The sequence below is a fragment of the Hyla sarda genome, chromosome 7, assembly GCF_029499605.1.
Source record: "Hyla sarda isolate aHylSar1 chromosome 7, aHylSar1.hap1, whole genome shotgun sequence".
Lineage (NCBI taxonomy): Eukaryota > Metazoa > Chordata > Amphibia > Anura > Hylidae > Hyla > Hyla sarda.
This window is the reverse complement of record NC_079195.1, coordinates 197,061,774-197,081,111: the sequence shown is the minus strand read 5'-3', so window position 1 is coordinate 197,081,111 and position 19,338 is coordinate 197,061,774. Positions and strand designations below refer to the sequence as shown.

The following is a 19,338-nucleotide window of genomic DNA, read 5'->3' as shown; positions in this document are numbered from 1 at the left end:
ACACAGCATAGCACTACTAGCTAGGTGGTTTCCTGAATTTGGGACTTAAAGAAAAAGCATTGCTCCTAGTATGATGCTGTTTGCGTAATTCTTATGAACATCATTGTGAGCCAAGCAAACTGCCTAAACCAGGATGGTCAACTGTTTTTGGCTTCCCAACCACCTCCAGCAGCTGCCACCAAGCCGGAGGGGTTTGGGCACCTTCCCTGACGGTAGACTCGCACCTATTGCACATTTATGGAATATCCTGTCCAGACGGTAATAACTCTTTAAATCCATCAAAACAACATGCAAATCCAGCTTTTTAGTGTTTGTGCACTGTCAAGAACCAAGTGCAAAATTGTATGTGATTTACTCTGGATTGTCAGGTTTTGCGGATAATACAGGTGGCACATACTTTTTAAGTGCTTTTCTACTTGAGACACTATTGCCCCATGGCTGCAACATTTAAACCAAACATGAAACCACTGACAGGTGAAGTTAATCTTGTATCTTAATACATTGCTTGGGATATGATAGACACAAGTGAACAACAAGTCTTATGATCTGAGAGACTTTGAAAAAATGCCAAAATGGTTGATGGCTAAACAACTGGGCCAGAGCATCTCCAAAACGTCAGTGCTTAGCAAAAGAGTTTCAAAGAAGGGGACTGAAGACAAGCCTGTCTTGTCCAACACCACAGACGTGCTGCTGTAGAGCAAAGTACTAAGAAAGTTACTGCTGGTTGTGATAACAAAGTGTCAGGTCACACAGGACATCACAGCCTATTGTGTACGGGGCTGAGAATTCACAGATCAGTTACAGCACCCACCCTGACCCCTCTGCACCACAAAAAGCATCTACAATGAGAATCAGATCTGGACCATGAAGCAGTAGATGGAAGAAGTCTGGTCTGATGAATCATGTTTTTTTTTTTTTTTACAGTGTTCATAGAAAGAGAAAGCCGGCACTGATACTAGCTTTATTAGCCTAACCACACATCTGAGCTGCTGAACACAGTGTACGGGGATACAGATCCTCTCTCTGCCACGCCGCGCTGCTCTACCATCCACAGGGTATACGGTTCAGTAAAGAGCATCGATAAAGAAGTCAGGTGGCACGCACGAGCCCATATTTATCAAAGAATGTCTACAGTAGAGCTATTTTCCCACGTTTATTTGGGTGGTGGGTTTGACTAGGGTGCATCTTATTTATCAAGAAGGGGCAGCAGGATGATGAATTTTGCGCAGCTCTGCTGTGGTGGAAAAGCTCTACCACATGCACTTCTTCTAGACGCTTGTAAGGAAGTGAAGTAGACGATTTCCCGGGTCCTGCATATGCAGGTTAGGTGTTTTTATTTAATCTCACAGAGCTGCCGGGACATTTTTACTTGCATTTGAGACGCTACAATCAAATTTGATTGCGTGTCTAAGGGGTTAAAGCCTGGCATCACCGTGATCGGTGATGTCTTGCCTTAGAGATGGGTCCTGGTGGCAGATAGCGGCCAGGACCACCCAGCTAGGACCCACGCTCAGCTCCTGGACACATGTCATAGAAGGGGAGTGGGACGCTGTCGTCCACAAGAGGTTAAAGGGGTACTCCGGTGGTCAACGTGTTTTTCCTTTTTTAACTTACCCTATTTGTTTTGTTTCATTTGTCTTCTTGTTGTTTAGCCTACTCTATTTCCGATCTTTGTTGTCTTTTTAACCCCCACTTTTTTTCTTCCTATCTTTGCTTCTATTTCCTGTTTCTTGCTGTGCTGAAAACTACAAATCCCAGCATGCCACATGCCTTGCAGGTTTGGGGCGGCTCCTTTTTTTTGTTAGTTTGTTTCGGGGGACAGCGCCCCCTTCTTCAGATCAGTGCTGGTGTACTGATCTGAAGAAGGGGGCGCTATCCCCCGAAACACGTTATCCTGTCTGTATCCCTGTTTGCTATGATTCTGTATCAATAAAGAAGCTAAACCTTGCAAAATACTTCTGCCTTGGGCTTCTTATCTTCATCTCACCGGGACGACAGCAGCGCCCTTTGAAAGGGTTTTTTCCTTCCTCTCTACTGCATACAGTTGCTTAGGTCGCCCAATGATTCCCATTAAAAAATATTATTTACTGTGTGGTATACGTTTTTTTTGAGGGATGTCTTTGTATTGAGAAGTATGGTTGACTTTACCTTTCAGTGCACTTCGAAGAAAGAAACTGAAACCACAGGTCTAATAGGCTGCAATGGGCTTGGTACTCTCACCAGTTATCCATAAGGCTGTGTGTATAATGTTATTATATAAATCTCTGTTGTGTGGCTGTGGATATACATCTGTCACTGACATTCCTGTGCAGCTGCCTACATTACACTAGGACTGCTGTGAGATGAATATCTGAACAACAGCACCGCTTATATTCCCCATATGCCCAGTGCTGGTTGATGAAGAAAGGTCTATTGTGTCAGGCAGTATCTACTAAAGTCATGAGACAAGCAAGTGATTCTTCCATGGAAAATTTAATCAATTACTTATTCTTTTTAAGCCGTTCTGTGTTACAATATTTCTGATAAATGCTTATACTTGTATTTGTCTTAAAAAGGACTTGTCTGTTTTAGTGAACACTCGTATTCCTCATTATTTAAAGAGTACCTTTCATCAACAAATCTTTTGATATTTTATAGCTTTTTATATATTGATCCACTTTCTAAGAGCATTGCATTAAAAAAAAAATTCATCCTTTTATGTCTATTTTAATTTTGAAACTTTGTCCACTAGGGGTCTCCCTAGGAGTCCCAGGCCACAAGCTTTTTGATTGATTTCAGACTCATACCGGCCTGGTGTGAGAGTCCGAAATCGCTGACTCAGCGCAGTCAATCAGACAGGCGAGAGCGAGCGCTGTGCTCGTATAGGGCAGGACACAGCATGTCAGTCCTCAGACGTTCCTCCTCTCTGTATGGCACGTATAAAGCCAAACGGAGAGGACGAGACTTAGAAGCTGCCGTCCCTGCAGTGTGCTGAGCCTGTATGCGTGCTCCGGAGAAAGAGCACTGAATACAGGAAGAAGGGCGGAAGCCGTCCCTGGCAGGCATCAGATGAAGTTGCGCCTGCTGGGCCACGCCCACTTCCTCCCCTCGCACACAGCTCCACATTGCTACGAAAGACAGAAGATAAAAGGTATTTAGAGGGGGTTTTTTATTTAAAAAAGGACAGAGATAGAGATAGTTAGTCAGGGACAGATTGGTAGGGGGATTAGGGAAAGTCTAGTTGATGATCGGTACTCTTTAACAATACTGGATCATTTTTTCTTAAAACTCTGTTTTTTGGTGTCCCTCTATTATTCTTGGAACTGGGAGTTATAATCCCCTCATCAATGGGTTGTGTTTCTATAAAGTCTGCTGGACAGTGCCAGACTGGATAGGAAAATACCGTATTGACAAGATGACTGATAATGCTAAGTTATTAATTCATCAATTTTAAAAGGAACAGCCCCCAAATCTTCACCCCAAGGTTGGGTTCGCACAACATTTGCTCTGAATTGTTCCTGTTTTTGCAATTGTGCACGGATTTTTTTTAATCTTTCACACAGAATTTTTGTTTTCCACGTAAAATGATGGCAGACTTTTCGCACAACAAACCTCAGTCTTCATGACAAAGCAAAATCTCCATTAAAACCAATACAATTTGCGTAGATACAGTATGTTTTGAGAAGCATCTTTGAGAAGACTAAAATTCATTGTATTCCCTATTATAAAATTGAGAGGCCTTGTTGTTTGTGTTCTGGGGAACCCCTGAAAAGTGCTGGAAAGGACCCCAGGATTCCAATGAACCCTTAATAAAAAACACTGCTGTAGGAAAACACCCTCTTGACAAGTAGAATTCAGGAGTGATATCATAGAAACATTACAGCAAAGAAAAGTCAATTGATATTTTATAGAAAATACATGTATTTACAAATATATACATTACCGGTATACTAACAGCTCTCTTTAAATGTCCACTGTCAAAATCCAAAACATTTTATGTGTTGTACATCTTGGCAACATAAACCTTTTTAGTATACAAACAAAAAAAAACAAAAAACAATAAAACGGTTATCTCCTTTGTATAGAAATGATGGTGTATAAAAAAAGACCACTAGGGGTCCCCATACCATCCAGAACATAATCGCGTCCAGCTGTAGCATCATCTTTGTCTTAGCTGAAGCACCGACTGTGACAAAGTTCAGAAAGTGAGGGCAGGACTAGCTCTCCTCTGTGCTCACTCCTGTCCTATCAGGATTAAAACAGAGAGGAGGAGGTTACAGAGCAGTCTGCAGGGATAAAGAGACACAGCACAGCAGACTCAGGGAGAAAGTGAATGCATCATGAGTGAGTGCTGGCTTAGTGTTTGCCTCGGCACGCCCCTTCTTAAGCAGTGGATTCAGAGTGAGCAGCAGAACAGAGGGATGTGTGAGCCAAATACAGAAGCTAGACACATAAAAAGGACATGTAAAGCATCTGCATGACCTAGTGAGTAACATATAGAAGCATTATTTTTTTCATTGATATGACAAGTAAGTTTTAACATTAGCTTTTTTTTTTATCTGTTAGTTTTATGTAACATAATAAATCACAAATAAATTTACAGTGTTCATAGAAATTGTACAGTTTTGGTAATTTACTACACTTCTGATTTCCCTATAGGTAAGTAGAATTCTGTACAGCTTCTTTACTGCATTCAAGCGTTCATCTAAGCAGACCACAGACGTGAAGGATTCCTCCTTGCCAACGCCGGATAGTGATGTGTTCACGTTCACAGTGTCCCTTGAGGTGAAAGAGGATGACGGAAAAGGGAATTTCAGGTACTTGTTATTTACGTATACTACAATATGTTTGATGTTGATAGTACGAGACTGTAAAGCCCTTCCGGCAGTCTGGCTCTTTTCAGAAAGGAATGCATGGCGTGTGATATACTTGGAACTGTGTATAATGGAGATGACAAGCCATCTGTAGCCAAGGGAGGGATTCCATCCATGTCTTCTATGAGTGGCAGATTAAATGAGAATCAGATTAGATAAATGCTACTGTCATTTAGATTCTCCTCTGATCCTTCGTTTAACACATCAAATGGAACTGTAAAAACCTGGCCATATACAGTGGGTCAAAAAAGTATTTAGTCAGTCACCAATTGTGCAAGTTCTCCCACTTAAAGGGGTACTCCGCCCCTAGACATCTTATCCTCTATCCAAAGGATAGGGGATAAGATGTCAGATCGCCGGGGTCCCGCTGCTGTGGACCCCGGGGATCTCCACTGCGGCACCCCGCTATCATTACTGCGCAGAGCGAGTTCGCTCTGCACGTAATGACGGGCAATACAGGGGCCGGAGCATCGTTACGTCACAGCTCCGCCCTTCGTGACATCACGGCCGCCCCCGTCAATACAAGTCACGCCCCCTGCCATAGACTTGTATTAAGGGGACGGGCCGTGATGTCATGAGGGGGCGGAGCCATGACGTCACGCTGCTCCGTCCCTTGTATCGCTCGTCATTGCGCACAGAGCGTACTCGCTCTGTGCAGTAATGATAGCGGGGTGCCGCAGTGGCAATCCCCGGGGTTCCCAGCAGCGGGACCGCGGCGATCTGACATCTTATCCCCTATCCTTTGGATAGGGCATAAGATGCCAGGGGCGGAGTACCCCTTTAACAAGAGGAGAGAGGCCTGTAATTTTCAGCATATGTATACGTCAACTATGAGAGACATAATGAGAAAAAAAATCCATAAAATCACAGTCTGATTTTTAAATAATTTGCAAATTATGGTGGAAAATAAGTATTTGGTCACCTACAAACGAGCAAGATTTCTGTCTCTCACAGACCTGTAACAACTTCTTTAACCCCTTAAGGACCAGGGGTTTTTCCGTTTTTGCACTTTTTTTTTTCCTCCTTACCTTTAAAAAAAAATCATAACTCTTTCAATTTTACACTTAAAAATCTATATGATGGCTTATTTTTTTGCGCCACCAATTCTACTTTGCAATGACATCAGTCATTTTACCCAAAAATCTACGACAAAACGGAAAAAAAAGAAATCATTGTGCGACAAAAGTGAAGAAAAAACACAATTTTGAAAATTTTGGAGGCTTCCGTTTCTACGCAGTAAGTTTTTTGGTAAAAATGACACCTTATCTTTATTCTGTAGGCCCATACGATTAAAATGATACCTTACTAAGGCTGGGTTCACACTACGGTTTGTCATTACGGTTCCCGTATACGGCTGGGAGGAGGGGTGGGCGGGGCTTAATCGATAATTAAAAAATGTGGTCGTTTGTTTAAAATAGTCATATAACTTCAATTTTTTCGCGTACGGGGCGGTATGAGGGCTAATTTTTTGCGCCGTGATCTGATGTTTTTAGCGGTACCATTTTTGTATTGATCGGACTTTTTGATCGCTTTTTATTCATTTTTTCATGATATAAAAATTTACCTTTTTTTTTTTTTGCACATACACCATTGACCATGCGGTTTAATTAACTATATATCTTTATAATTTGGACATTTCCGCACTCTGTGATACCACATATATTTATTTATTTCTATAGCTCACATAGGGGGCTATAACGCTGCACACACTGATCTTTTACATTGATCAATGGTTTCTCAGAGGAAACCATTGATCGATGATTCTGCCGCTTGATTGCTCATGCCTGGATCTCAGGGACTGAGCAGTCATTCGGCGATTGGACACCAGGAGGCAGGTAAAGGGACCCTCCTCGTGTCCTACAGCTGTTCGGGATGCTGCGATTTCACAGCGGCGGTCCCGAACAGCCCCATGACTTGGTAAGGGGGGGGACTTGGTGGGGGTGGGGGACTTGGTAAGTATAGCTCCTCACCCAGGAGACTACTTACGGGGCAACAAGAGAAAGTTTATAACTTTATATCCTCAATATACCTGAGGGGAAAAAAAAGATTCCTTCGGCTGTCCGGGCATGCTGGGAGTTGTAGTTTTGCAACAGCTGGAGGCACCCTCTTTGGGAAACACTGGTCTATGTAGAGGACAGGAGGGATGGGAGCTTCTTCAGGGTCCTGTACAGTACACGCAATGTGCTCACAAAAAAAAAAAAAAATTGAAAATGGAGCTGCCCTCACCTGATGTCCAAATGAGCAGCTAACCCTGGCACAGGTAAAGAGTACAGAACATGTAATACCACCCTGTACTATAGGGGGCGCTACCAGACTCCAGTCAGTGCATGCACTTCAGGAATACAGGGGTTTTACCAGTGAAAATGTCCATTCTGATTGGTCGGTTCTTCCAGCCAATTGACATGTTTCGCAGATTCCATAGCATTGTATCTTGAGTCTGGTTTCAAGTTACAATGGTCCAGAAAAGACTGGTGGGCAATGTCCAAGGCTTGCTAACTGTCCAGGTTTTGTATATATATTCCTGGTCTATGTAATTAGACTTTGTGTTACGTATTAAAACATTAGTAATGTTTTTAAACAAGCCTAATAAAAACTATGTTTTTAAACACTTCCAATTGGTAGACCACTACAATTGTGTTAATACCTAACACAGAGTCTAATTCGTTAGACCACAAGGCACCAAGGAATATATACAAAACCTGGACAGTTTCAAGTCTTGGACATTGCCCACCAAAATATTCTGTGCCAGCCCAACATGTTGTGCCCCCAAAAAAAATCAGACTTCCAAAACGTTTCTCTCACCTGTGACAGTTACGTCATCAGGGGAGAAAAATTCTAAATATACCAACACACTCTTAACTGAACCAAACATTGGCATATTCCTGCATAGCGTGAGATCACTTGTTCATGCTCACATATAAATAGGTGAGGTAATTTCTTTTGTATCAAGTATCTCTGCTGTTGCAGGTAAATAACATATTATATCACTAATTATGCAAACATACAGGTACTACAATTATTTTTTCATCAAGTGTCTCTATTGGTATAAGTGTTTATTAAACATCAATAATAACCAGTACCTGACATATTGGATCAGCTCTTAATATTATGTAAGATCCAAAGGATAAAAGGATATCAAACTAGCATATAGATTAGAGGGTCCAGTAGAAACCATAACTGGCACCTTTAAATGGGTACTATCATTAAAACACATTTTTGCCATTGAACTCCTTATGGTAAATAATTAAAATCTTTCTAATGTACTTTGTTTAAAAAAAATGAAATTTTCTATGTTTTATTTGTGTTTTAAAAAGCTGCCACAAGGTGTCTCCCTACTTGTCCAGAGCACGCCCCCCCCCCCCCCCCCATCTCTTGCACAGACTTTGGACTCCTGCTGGCCTGGCAGAAGTCCAAAATCAGGAAATGCAGTCTGGAGTGCTGAGGGGTGTGTGCAGCCTTAGTCAATCATAACTCATCTCACACACTGAACTGCTCTTGTCTGTATGTAGCTGAGTGAGGGAGGAAGTTCTCCCCTGTATGGCTTCAGATGATGTCACGCTTGCTGGGGAACGCCCCTTTCTAGTCTTTGAATCTGACTGAGCAGAAAATACAGAGTGATATCAAGGTAGAAAACTAAAAAATAATAAAAATAAAGGTAGGGGGTGGTTTATCATGATGGGGGCAGTGAACTGGGAGGATTATAAGATTTAGCAAGCTCATGACAGGTACTCCACTGGCCAGAATTTGGAACATTTAGTTCCTAAAGCTTTGAGCACGCTGCGGGAGTTGTCCACGCCCCTTGTGCCGTCAGGCCATGCCCCTTCAATGCAGTTCTATAGGAGGGGGGCGTGGCATTTGTTTGACGTAATCTCCTGTGAAAGGGTGCACCAGCCTGCAGCACACCTCACAGTGACGCCCCCAGAAGGAGTTGCAATGCCCCTCCTGTCAACTAGATGTGTGTAGATATCAGTACAGAAAATAAAGTGTTATTGCAGCTGTGTTGATTACCTCTGTATGGTAGCTTTAAAGGTATAGAGCAGCGCCTCCCAAACTGTGTGTCGGCTGCAGTGGGTAGGTGTATCACACAAAAATTAGCAATACCACCTTGCATGTATTTTCATGGCATCCCTTTCTGGCAAATTTATGTTTTCACACCGTGGTTGGGGATTCATACGCAGTATCTGTATTTGGGATAAAACAGTGGAAGTGGTTCAATGTATGATGTAAGAAATCCTTATGTACACTCCTAAGACTGAATTACTGTGTCGCGAAATGGTTGATTTCCAAAAAAGTGTGTCACCAACATTAAAAGTTTGAAAAGCTCTGGTATAGAATGAAGAATGTACACAGTGGGGGAGATTTATCAAAACCTGTGCAGAGGAAGAGTGGTGCAGTTGCCCATAGCAACCAATCAGATTGCTTCTTTCATTTTCCACAGGCCTCTAAAGAGGCCTGTGGAAAATGAAAGAAGCAATCTGATTGGTTGCTATGGGCAACTGCACCACTCTTCCTCTGCACAGGTTTTGATAAATCTCCCCAACTGTTATTAAACATGTAATGACTTCTATGTTAATATAAAGCTCCTATAGACAAACTATAGCAGTTGTATGTTGTTCCTGTGGTGCTATAAAGAAGAGCAGCCTGGTACCACAGTAACCCTCTGCACTGAGCAAGCTCCGCCCTGTGCCGGATTACGAGCGACCACAGCCGTCACGCCCCCTCCCCTAGACATTAAAGGGGTTATCCAGGAAAAAACTTTTTTTTATGTTTATCAACTGGCTCCAGAAAGTTAAACAGATTTGTAAATTATATTTAAAGAAAAAGGAGGATAAGTGCAGCTCACAATTAATACACTAATCCGAGGTTGACTTGGGTGAGCACCTATACCCTAGGTGCAAAGGAAAAGTATTTTATAGCAAAAATATTTACCCAAAACCTCAAGGAAAGTGTATACATTTTTTTTAGAATTAATGGAACAGACCGTGCTTCAATTAACAGTTGTATTTATTAAAATATCACAATAATAATAAAAAATGGTAATAGTAACAAGATCCCCTCACAGGGCCCTATGGGGGGATCTAACAATGTAATAAAAGTTATCTAAAATAATTTCTAATGCCACTAATAGATTATACTGTGCGTTCACTTAATAGATATCCTATATATATATATATATAATATATATAGGATATGTATATCTCTGTCAATAGATAATTCACTGTAAAATGATGAAGGATAACAGTTAATGTATAGCAATGTTGCAGAGCTATTTTTCAATGAACATAGAAATATGAAACAATGTTGCAATATTGTCCTCTAATAAAGGAAATATAGCAGGGTTGCGGTATCCTCTGAACAAACAATGTTGTTAGTCCCAGCAGAGTATATAAAGAATAGATAAAAGTTTTTAGGCTGTTTGCGCTGATAGTTGTCTGCGCTGACTATGGTTATGGAAATTAAATGTTGCCGGTGGTGATGTCAGCTGGTCCGGACTGCCCCGGACCTGTTGTAAAAGCCGCCCGTCTGTATACACAGGATTTAAACAGCGCTCTCGATGTAAAAGTTATGCGCTCACCGGTATTCTGATGGAAATCAGTCCACGTTTGTGCCGGGTCTGATGGAAGACTGTAAGCCGGTTCACCGACACGCTGCAGCACCTCAGCCTCGTGAATTCAGCGTGTGACGTCACTGGAAGCTCTGCTGGAGCAAAGGCCTCACTGGAATAGAGATGGAGCAGGGGCCGTGGATATTGTCACCCGCATATGGATCGTCTGAGAGGTATGATAAGGTACAACTGCCGGATTAGATGTTTGTACAACAACCGCACATGTAGGTGGCATCAATCACCTAGACGCATTTCAGGGTGCCTAAATGTCGACCCTTTCTTCAGTAGGAATATAAGTTTCTGGGAATCGACTGCCTTTTATTTAGCATGGAATCAAATAGAAAAGGAAACTTTGAAAACATGTTATGGATTAAATCAAATATGGCAAATAGAAGACTGTTCACATCTCTTAGAACTACAACAATAACGGTTGTCTCTAGTGACTACAGAGAATACGTATAATCATCGTTAAAAAAAATATATAAATATTAATGGAAAAAATAAGAGGAATATAGGTGAATCATAAATATACCAAATGAAAATAGATAGAATAAAATTAAAATAATGAAATAATGAATGCATGGAGATAAATAGGAAATACTGGTAATACTAGATATAGAAAAAATGAAAATGTGAGTAGAAAATAAAAATAAAGAAATATAAAGATAAAAAGTAATAAATAATAAATAAATTAAAATAAAATTAAAATAAAAAAAAAATAATGAATAATAAAAAATAAAAAGTAAAAATAAAATGAAAATAAAAATAATAATAAATGAAAATAATAAATAAAAATAACAATGGATATTGAAATCAAGCAACATAACAGAACAATGGTGCTGATTGTGATAGCGGAGTCGACCGTGGCCAGCGCCTCTGAATTGTACAAGGAGGTGGTCGAGGTCAAATCCGCTCCCTACAAAAATCCAAACAATTCAAAACTAGAGTTAAGTCCTCCAGGTTCCAATGTGGAAAATTCAAAAATCTTTTTGCTCTCCGCTCTGGACATTTTTATCATGTGACTCCCTCCCCTCCAATCTTGTTTTACAACCTGAAGACCAACAAATGTGAATGAGTCCACACTACTATTGTGGAATGTAATAAAGTGTGCTGAAAGTGGGTGTTAAATTTTTTTTATTTTTAATGTTGTTAAGATGTTCTGCGATTCTCATTTTTAATGGTCTTTTGGTGCGCCCTATGTAATGTTTTTTACAACCGCATTCAATCAGGTAGATAACCCCCTTCGTACTACACGTGACTAACTCATTTATTCTCCACTTAAATGAATTTGTGTGTGACTGTACTTCTAACTTTTTTGGGACCTTTTGTCTTAATACAATTCGCACACATATTGCATCTAACGAAGCCCTTTGTACTTAACCATGAATCATTACGTTTTTTCTGAGTTGGTGGTTTAACTGTAGGGGCTATTGTTATCCCCAAATTTGGGGCTCTAGTGAAAACTATAGGTGGGTGAATTGGTAAGGCCCAACCTATGTCATGGTCTTGTTTGATTATCCGCCAATGCTTGTTAAATATTTTTTCTACCTTTTTATGAGAGTTGTTGTATGGGATTACTATTCTAATATTGGATTGATCACTGGCCTCTTTTTCTTTTACATCAAAAAAATATTTTCTATAAAATTTAACATAGTCCAATGATTCTTTTAAAGGCGAATCAGGGTAGTCCTTTTCTTTAAATTGATTAATCAGAGATGTCGCTTCCTCTAAAAAATTCTCATTAAGCGTGCAATTTCTTTTCAGTCGGCGGAATTGTCCCCTAGGGACATTGGCTAACCATCTTGATAGATGGCAGCTTGAATATCCTATGTAACTGTTCTTTGCAGTGGGTTTTTGATAAGTATTACAGATTAGTCTACCCTGATCCACCTTTATTTCTTAATCCAGAAAGTTAATAGATTCCTGACTGATAGTGGACGTGAAGGGAAGATTAACATAATTAGTGTTAAGGTGAGAAATAAACGATTCTAATTCAACGGAGCTCCCATCCCAAATCAAAATAATGTTGTCTATGTACCCCTTCCAGAGCACCAGGCTTGCGCCAAGATGGGGTAAGATGTTTAGCTCCTCCCATGCCGCACACCCCAACCAAGAGGAGGACCAGGACAACTGAGTCTGGTGGTTGAAGCCCGGACAGCCCCAAGTGGATCCGTTGGGATTGCACCGGGTCTGCCATTTTATTAGGGGGGAGCACTGTGACGGATCCTAGGGTCACCCTACCTACTTGGATGGACTTTAGGACATCACTATTTGTACCCCTCAGTTGATGTGTCCAGTGACATAAAGCTCAGAGTTAAAATACTTTTATTTACTGTTTTCATACACTTTCTGTGCACAATACAACCTTTTGCACATGGTCTACCTTTTGCACACTGTCGACCTTTTGCACACTGTCGACCTTTTGCACACTGTACACCTCCTTTACGCAATACACCTTTTGCACACGGTCCACTTGTTGCACACGGTTCACCTTTTGTACAATGCACTAATTCTACACATGCTTCTCCCTTTTGCACACAGTCTGACTTCTGCACACCTCCACATTTTGCACTCAAGGCACTATACAGGGAGAGCTATTTTTATTGGATTATCTCCCAGACTCGCTGTCACCTGTATTGTGTTTACTGACCCTTCCCCCTGTGATGTCCTTCCTATAAAAGAAGACACTTGTTCCACAATAAAGAGTTCAGATTTTATACCTGAAGACTCGTGTTGCTTGGTTCTTTGGGTACAAGGATGCAATAATCTCTATTTCTCTCAGTGGATATTGCCTGTGAGATGCTGGGGCTTGTCATCCGGAAGGAGAAGTCACTTCTGGCGGAGTTGGTCCATCACACACCCACTTTCAGCACACTTTATTACTTTCCACAATAGTAGTGTGGACTCATTCACATTTGTTGGTCTTCAGGTTGTAAAACAAGATTGGAGGGGAGGGAGTCACATGATAAAAATGTCCAGAGCGGAGAGTAAAAAGATTTTTGAATTTTCCACATTGGAACCTGGAGGACTTAACTCTAGTTTTGAATTGTTTGGATTTTTGTAGGGAGCGGATTTGACCTTGACCACCGCCTTGTACAATTCAGAGGCGCTGGCCACGGTCGACTCCGCTACCACAATCAGCACCATTGTTCTGTTATGTTGCTTGATTTCAATATCCATTGTTATTGTTGTTTTTATTTATTATTTTCATTTATTATTATTTTTATTTTCTACTCACATTTTCATTTTTTCTATATCTAGTATTACCAGTATTTCCTATTTATCTCCATGCATTCCTTATATCATTATTTTAATTTTATTTTATTCTATCTATTTTCATTTGGTATATTTATGATTCACCTATATTCCTCTTATTTTTTCCATTAATATTTATATATATTTTTACGATGATTACCGTATACGTATTCTCTGTAGTCACTAGAGACAACCGTTATTGTTGTAGTTCTAAGAGATGTGAACAGTCTTCTATTTGCCATATTTGATTTAATCCATAACATGTTTTCCAAGTTTCCTTTTCAATTTGATTCTGTGCTAAATAAAAGGCAGTCGATTCCCAGAAACTTATATTCCTACTGAAGAAAGGGTCGACATTTAGGCACCCTGAAATGCGTCTATGTGATTGATGCCACCTACATGTGCGGTTGTTGTACCAACATCTAATCCGGCAGTTGTACCTTATCATACCTCTCAGACGATCCATATGCGGGTGACAATATCCACGGCCCCTGCTCCATCTCTATTCCAGTGAGGCCTTTGCTCCAGCAGAGCTTCCAGTGACGTCACACGCTGAATTCACGAGGCTGAGGTGCTGCAGCGTGTCGGTGAACCGGCTTACAGTCTTCCATCAGACCCAGAACAAACGTGGACTGATTTCCATCAGAATACCGGTGAGCCCATAACTTTTACATCGAGAGCGCTGTTTAAATCCTGTGCATACAGACGGGCGGCTTTTACAACAGGTCCGGGGCAGTCCGGACCAGCTGGCAGACAACTATCAGCGCAAACAGCCTACAAACTTTTATCTATTCTTTATATATTCTGCTGGGACTAACAACACTGTTTGTTCAGAGGATACCGCAACCCTGCTATATTTCCTTTATTAGAGGACAATATTGCAACATTGTTTCATATTTCTATCTTCATTGAAAAATAGCTCTGCAACATTGCTATACATTAACTGTTATCCTTCATCATTTTACAGTGAATTATCTATTGTTGGATATATTTATATATATATATATATATATATATATATATATATATATATATATATATATTCTATTAAGTGAATGCACAGTATAATCTATTAGTGGCATCAGAAATTATTTTAGATAACTTTTATTACATTGTTAGATCCCCCCCCATAGGGCCCTATGAGGGGATCTTGTTACTATTACCATTTTTTATTATTATTGTGATATTTTAATAAATACAACTGTTAATTGAAGCACGGTCTGTTCCATTAATTCTAAAAAATGTAGACACTTTCCTTGAGGTTTTTGGTAAATATTTTTGCTATAATAGATTTGTAAATGACTTCTATTAAAAAATCTTTATCCTTTCAGTACTTATGAGCTTCTGAAGTTAAGGTTGTTCTTTTCTGTCTAAGTCCTCTCTGATGATACCTGTCTCGGGAAACGCCCAGTTTACAAGCAAATCCCCATAGCAAACCTCCTCTAAACTGGGTGGTTCCCGAGACACGTGTCATCAGAGAGCACTTAGACAGAAAAGAACAACCTTAACTTCAGAAGCTCATAAGTACTGAAAGGATAAAGATTTTTTAATAGAAGTAATTTACAAATCTGTTTAACTTTCTGGAGCCAGTTGATATATATATATATAAACATTTTTTTTTCCTGGATAACCTCTTTAATGGAGGGGGGGGGGGGGGGGGGGGCATGATGACCACAGCCACCATTAATGTCTATAGGAGGGGGCGTGACAGCTGTTGTCGCTCGTAATCGGGCACAGAGCAGAGTTTGCTCCATGTTTATGGGGTGCAAGGCCGGAGATCACGGGTGGTCCCAGTGGCCGGATCCCTGTGATCAGACATCTTCTCCCCTATCCTTTGGAGAGGGGATAAGATGTCTAGTAATGGAGTACCTTATTACAGTGATCCCCCGACTTATGATGGCCCCGACATATGATTATTTCAACATATGATGGCCTCTCAGAGCCCATCGTATGTTGAAGGCAGCCTCGACATATGATGCTGCCGTGTGTCGGGGCCATCGTACAAACAGCTATCTGACAGCGCTGACAACTTCAGCAAATGACAGATAGTTGTATAATGTGCCCCGTTCTGCATCCTGTTACTCACATGCTGTCCTGCTAACTCACGCAGGCTTCCACTGTGAGCTCCGTGTAAGCCCCGCCCCCCCCCCCCAGTGCAGCCATAGCCAATAGCCTGGAGCATCTTGCTGCAGGCATCCAATGAGCTGCTCCCCTTCCTTTCCTATAGAGCTGTAGTCGGCAGGATCGTAATGGAGGACATTCTGTTCCCCCTGAAGGTATTTAAAGAACTGTACAGTACTGTATGCGATGTCACACATCACATACAATACATATACACACTATACACCCCATACATCAATGTTTCCCTATCAGTGTGCCTCCAGCTGTTGCAAAACTATAACTCCCAGCATGCCCAGACAGTCAATGGCTGTACATGCATGCTGGGAGTTGTAGTTGTGCAACAGCTGGAGGCACCCTGGTTTGTTAAACACTCCCCATACAATGGTCATCCCAGAACCAATTAGCAGTTTCCCATAGAGATATGTACTCAACATACAATGGTTCCGAGGCCCCAGAACCAATTACCATTTTTACATAGACTTATGTACTCGACATATGATGGTTTCCACATATGATGGTTCTCCTGGAACCAATTAATATCATATGTTGAGGGACCACTGTACTGTAAAGACTCCAGACAATTCCTGTAAATACAGATAATTGTAGGTATTCTTTTAGTCATGAGAATTCTGACATAGAGTTAAGCATTGTCTTCCATCTAATTCAAGGAAACCTTTACATCTGAGCTTACTATAGAATTTCCCACCACACCACCGAGCCCATTCATACTGTAGCTTGTCATACTTTGCCATTACTAGTTAATTTTTTCTTTCTTTAAACAAGCCTGAGAAGCTTTTTCAAGAAAATGAGACAGAGTGATCTACTTCTTCTTTTTTTTTAATTTTTTTTTTATATTGATGGCTTCCTGGTGTCTTGTCTATTTGACATGCTAATGTCACAGTCACAGATTACAATGGCTGTCATCACAGCATTCACAAGCCTGGGTGGAAAATTGCCCATTCTGCTTTCAAATAAAAATAATGTTGTGAAAAGCTTTAAAAATAGATTATTCAGAAAAGATCTTCTATTCCGCAGTTATTTGTATCTTAAGGATAAGCAGCTGTAGCCTCACCACAACATGTTTTCTTGTTTCAGCAATTCACTGTCAAATTGCACTTCAATACAGGAATCGCAGAACGAGCGCAGACAAAGAGGTTTATAAGAGCACATCATGTTCTGCTTAGAAATTATTAGACGGTAGTGAAGAGATTAGGGTGACATCTGCCTGATCTTCATATCTCTGCATAGGACACGTCTTCTGTGCTAAGGAACTCTAAAAGGACTGTTTTAAAGATACCGTCCTAGGAAATATTCCCAGAATTTATCTGGGCAAATAAAGCAGTATGCGTGTTTGCTTTATAAAAAGCATAAAACATACTCTTGGAAAATAATCCCTATTATAGTGAAAGTGGATTTTGATACACTTAATGTTATCAGGAGTGGTAGACTTTAGGCAATGTTCACATTGCTGTTGTGCTTCGTTCCGTTCCTGGTCAGTGCGGCTCTTTTTCTTTTTTTGCACCGAATGGCCCCAAAATGGGTAAGAGCACAACAAACTCCTCTGGGTCACCACCAGGTCCTGATGGATCCCATTGATCTGGTAGTTTACTGGGGGAAAAAAGTACATGCACTATTTTTTCTCCTCTAAACTCCCGTTGTTTGGATGGAATTGCCGACAGAGCTTCATATAGAAGAGCCCCAACGGCAATATCAATAAAGGCCTTATACCTAAAGGTAGCCACACACTTATCTCTGCTGACCCATTCAAAGACATAAACATTTGTCTCTGCCGGGCATTCATGTGTTCTGAATGAAGAGAGGAAGGGTGAGTCTTTGCCAGATAACTCTGGTGGTGGCTTATCTCTTCAAGAACCAAAGGATCGGGCAATAGAAATCAAACATGCCTGAATCTCATCTCCTTTGACATCCTCTGTTGAAAGAGATTGGAGTTCCTCATACAGACATTAGAACTGTTGCCAAAATCAGCTGGTTCGTACTTATTTCTAATAGTTCCTTAATTGGGCACCTTTAAAAACTTTTTGACATATTATAAATAGAGGCAAAAAATTTAGATTGGTTGGGGTTTGGGTGTTAAGGCCTCAACGCATCGCTATAACAAGCCAGGAGAACTGCATGCTAGGCACATTTTCTCCCAGCACTGTTCCGCGTGAACAAGATGGACTCCCATTGTAATCCAATTGAGTTTGTCTCGGTCGTATGCATAGAGAGTGCTTCCCTCCCCAACCAATCACAACTTTTGACACAATTCTACATGTCAAAAGTTTTTTTAAATGTCAGGTAAACTATAAGGACTGCAACAATTTGTCGCAGTTATACGTTGCTTGGCGTAGTAGTTGGAGTGTTTTGTTGTTGTTTTGAGTGATGTGTCTCCGTCTTCACCTACAAATCCCTGCTTTTTTATTAGAGGCTTTTATTAACGGTGTTGTTCATCTGTATATTTCTTCTTAAGAGATACTGACAGCTTTTTTAACCCCCCCCCCCCAAACCCAATATACTGGGTTATAGTGTGGGTGAATAACTATGAAAACTGTGGTAACTTACATATATAGGTGCCATATTTGCAGAGTTATGTCCTTTACTAACCACCTTTTTATTGCACTCAAGCGCTCAATGGAGGTGGGGATCTGGTTTGCCCAGCTCCCCTGCCTCAACTCATACCCCTTCTGTGATGTGTAGGTGCCGCTTCTTAGCTACAGTGGGTGTAGCGAGGAGCAGAACACTACTGCAGTCAGTCATAGTCCCTTCTGTCTTTCTTTTGATTGTTACTGACCTTCTAAACATACATTTGCATTAAGTTGGTGACAAATTGAAATAAAAATAGAAATACATTTTCAGTGTGTTGTTTTGACAATAGGGCATATGCCTTTTTAGCTGTAGTTATTACTGAACATTCTCAGTTGTCTTACAATACTATTATATCATAAGCTTCTGCTAGAGATGTCCTGTTGTGCTCTCCTCTCCCTCCCATTGTCCTAAAGGTACATGTGAGTGATCTGGGGATGACTGAAGACATCATGAATTTGAGTTGGAAAGGACTGGGTTTGTTGCACAATATAACAGAGAATGTGTTTTTGTCTCACCAGCCCAGTGCCAAAAGATCGAGACAAACTGTTCTTCAAACTGAAGCAAGGACTGGAGAAGAAAGTTGTGATCACTATCCAGCAGGTGTCAAACAAGGAATTAGTAATAGAAAGGTGAGCAAAGCAGGAAAACCTAAATCATCTACCAGTATCTAGTTTATATCAAATAACACTTAATGAAACAAGCATTTATAGCCTATCCTTGTATCGCAGACCCCAATATTTCCTTTTACTTACCAAGTGAGAGTTCATACAACATACCTGAAAACTTTATATGCAGTAATCTAGGTGACCTGATCTTAATTTCCGGTATAAGTCTTGTAAGGCTGTATTTCTTTTTGTTATATCAACTTAATTTTTTTAGCAATTTTTCCATTGGTAAATTTTTCCAATTGTAAACTAT

General features: G+C 40.6%; 1 protein-coding gene across 3 annotated transcripts in view; it reads left to right on the top strand.

The window, feature by feature from the left end:
* The window catches only part of RABGAP1L (RAB GTPase activating protein 1 like), a 430,423-nt gene that overhangs the window by 70,405 nt on the left and 340,680 nt on the right, over window positions 1-19,338 (top strand). For all 3 annotated transcript variants that reach the window (XM_056532031.1, XM_056532030.1, XM_056532027.1), the window contains 2 exons: window positions 4,639-4,796; window positions 18,939-19,049. In XM_056532031.1, coding sequence (XP_056388006.1) covers window positions 4,639-4,796; window positions 18,939-19,049 — 269 coding nt within the window. The remainder of the gene's footprint in view (window positions 1-4,638; window positions 4,797-18,938; window positions 19,050-19,338) is intronic.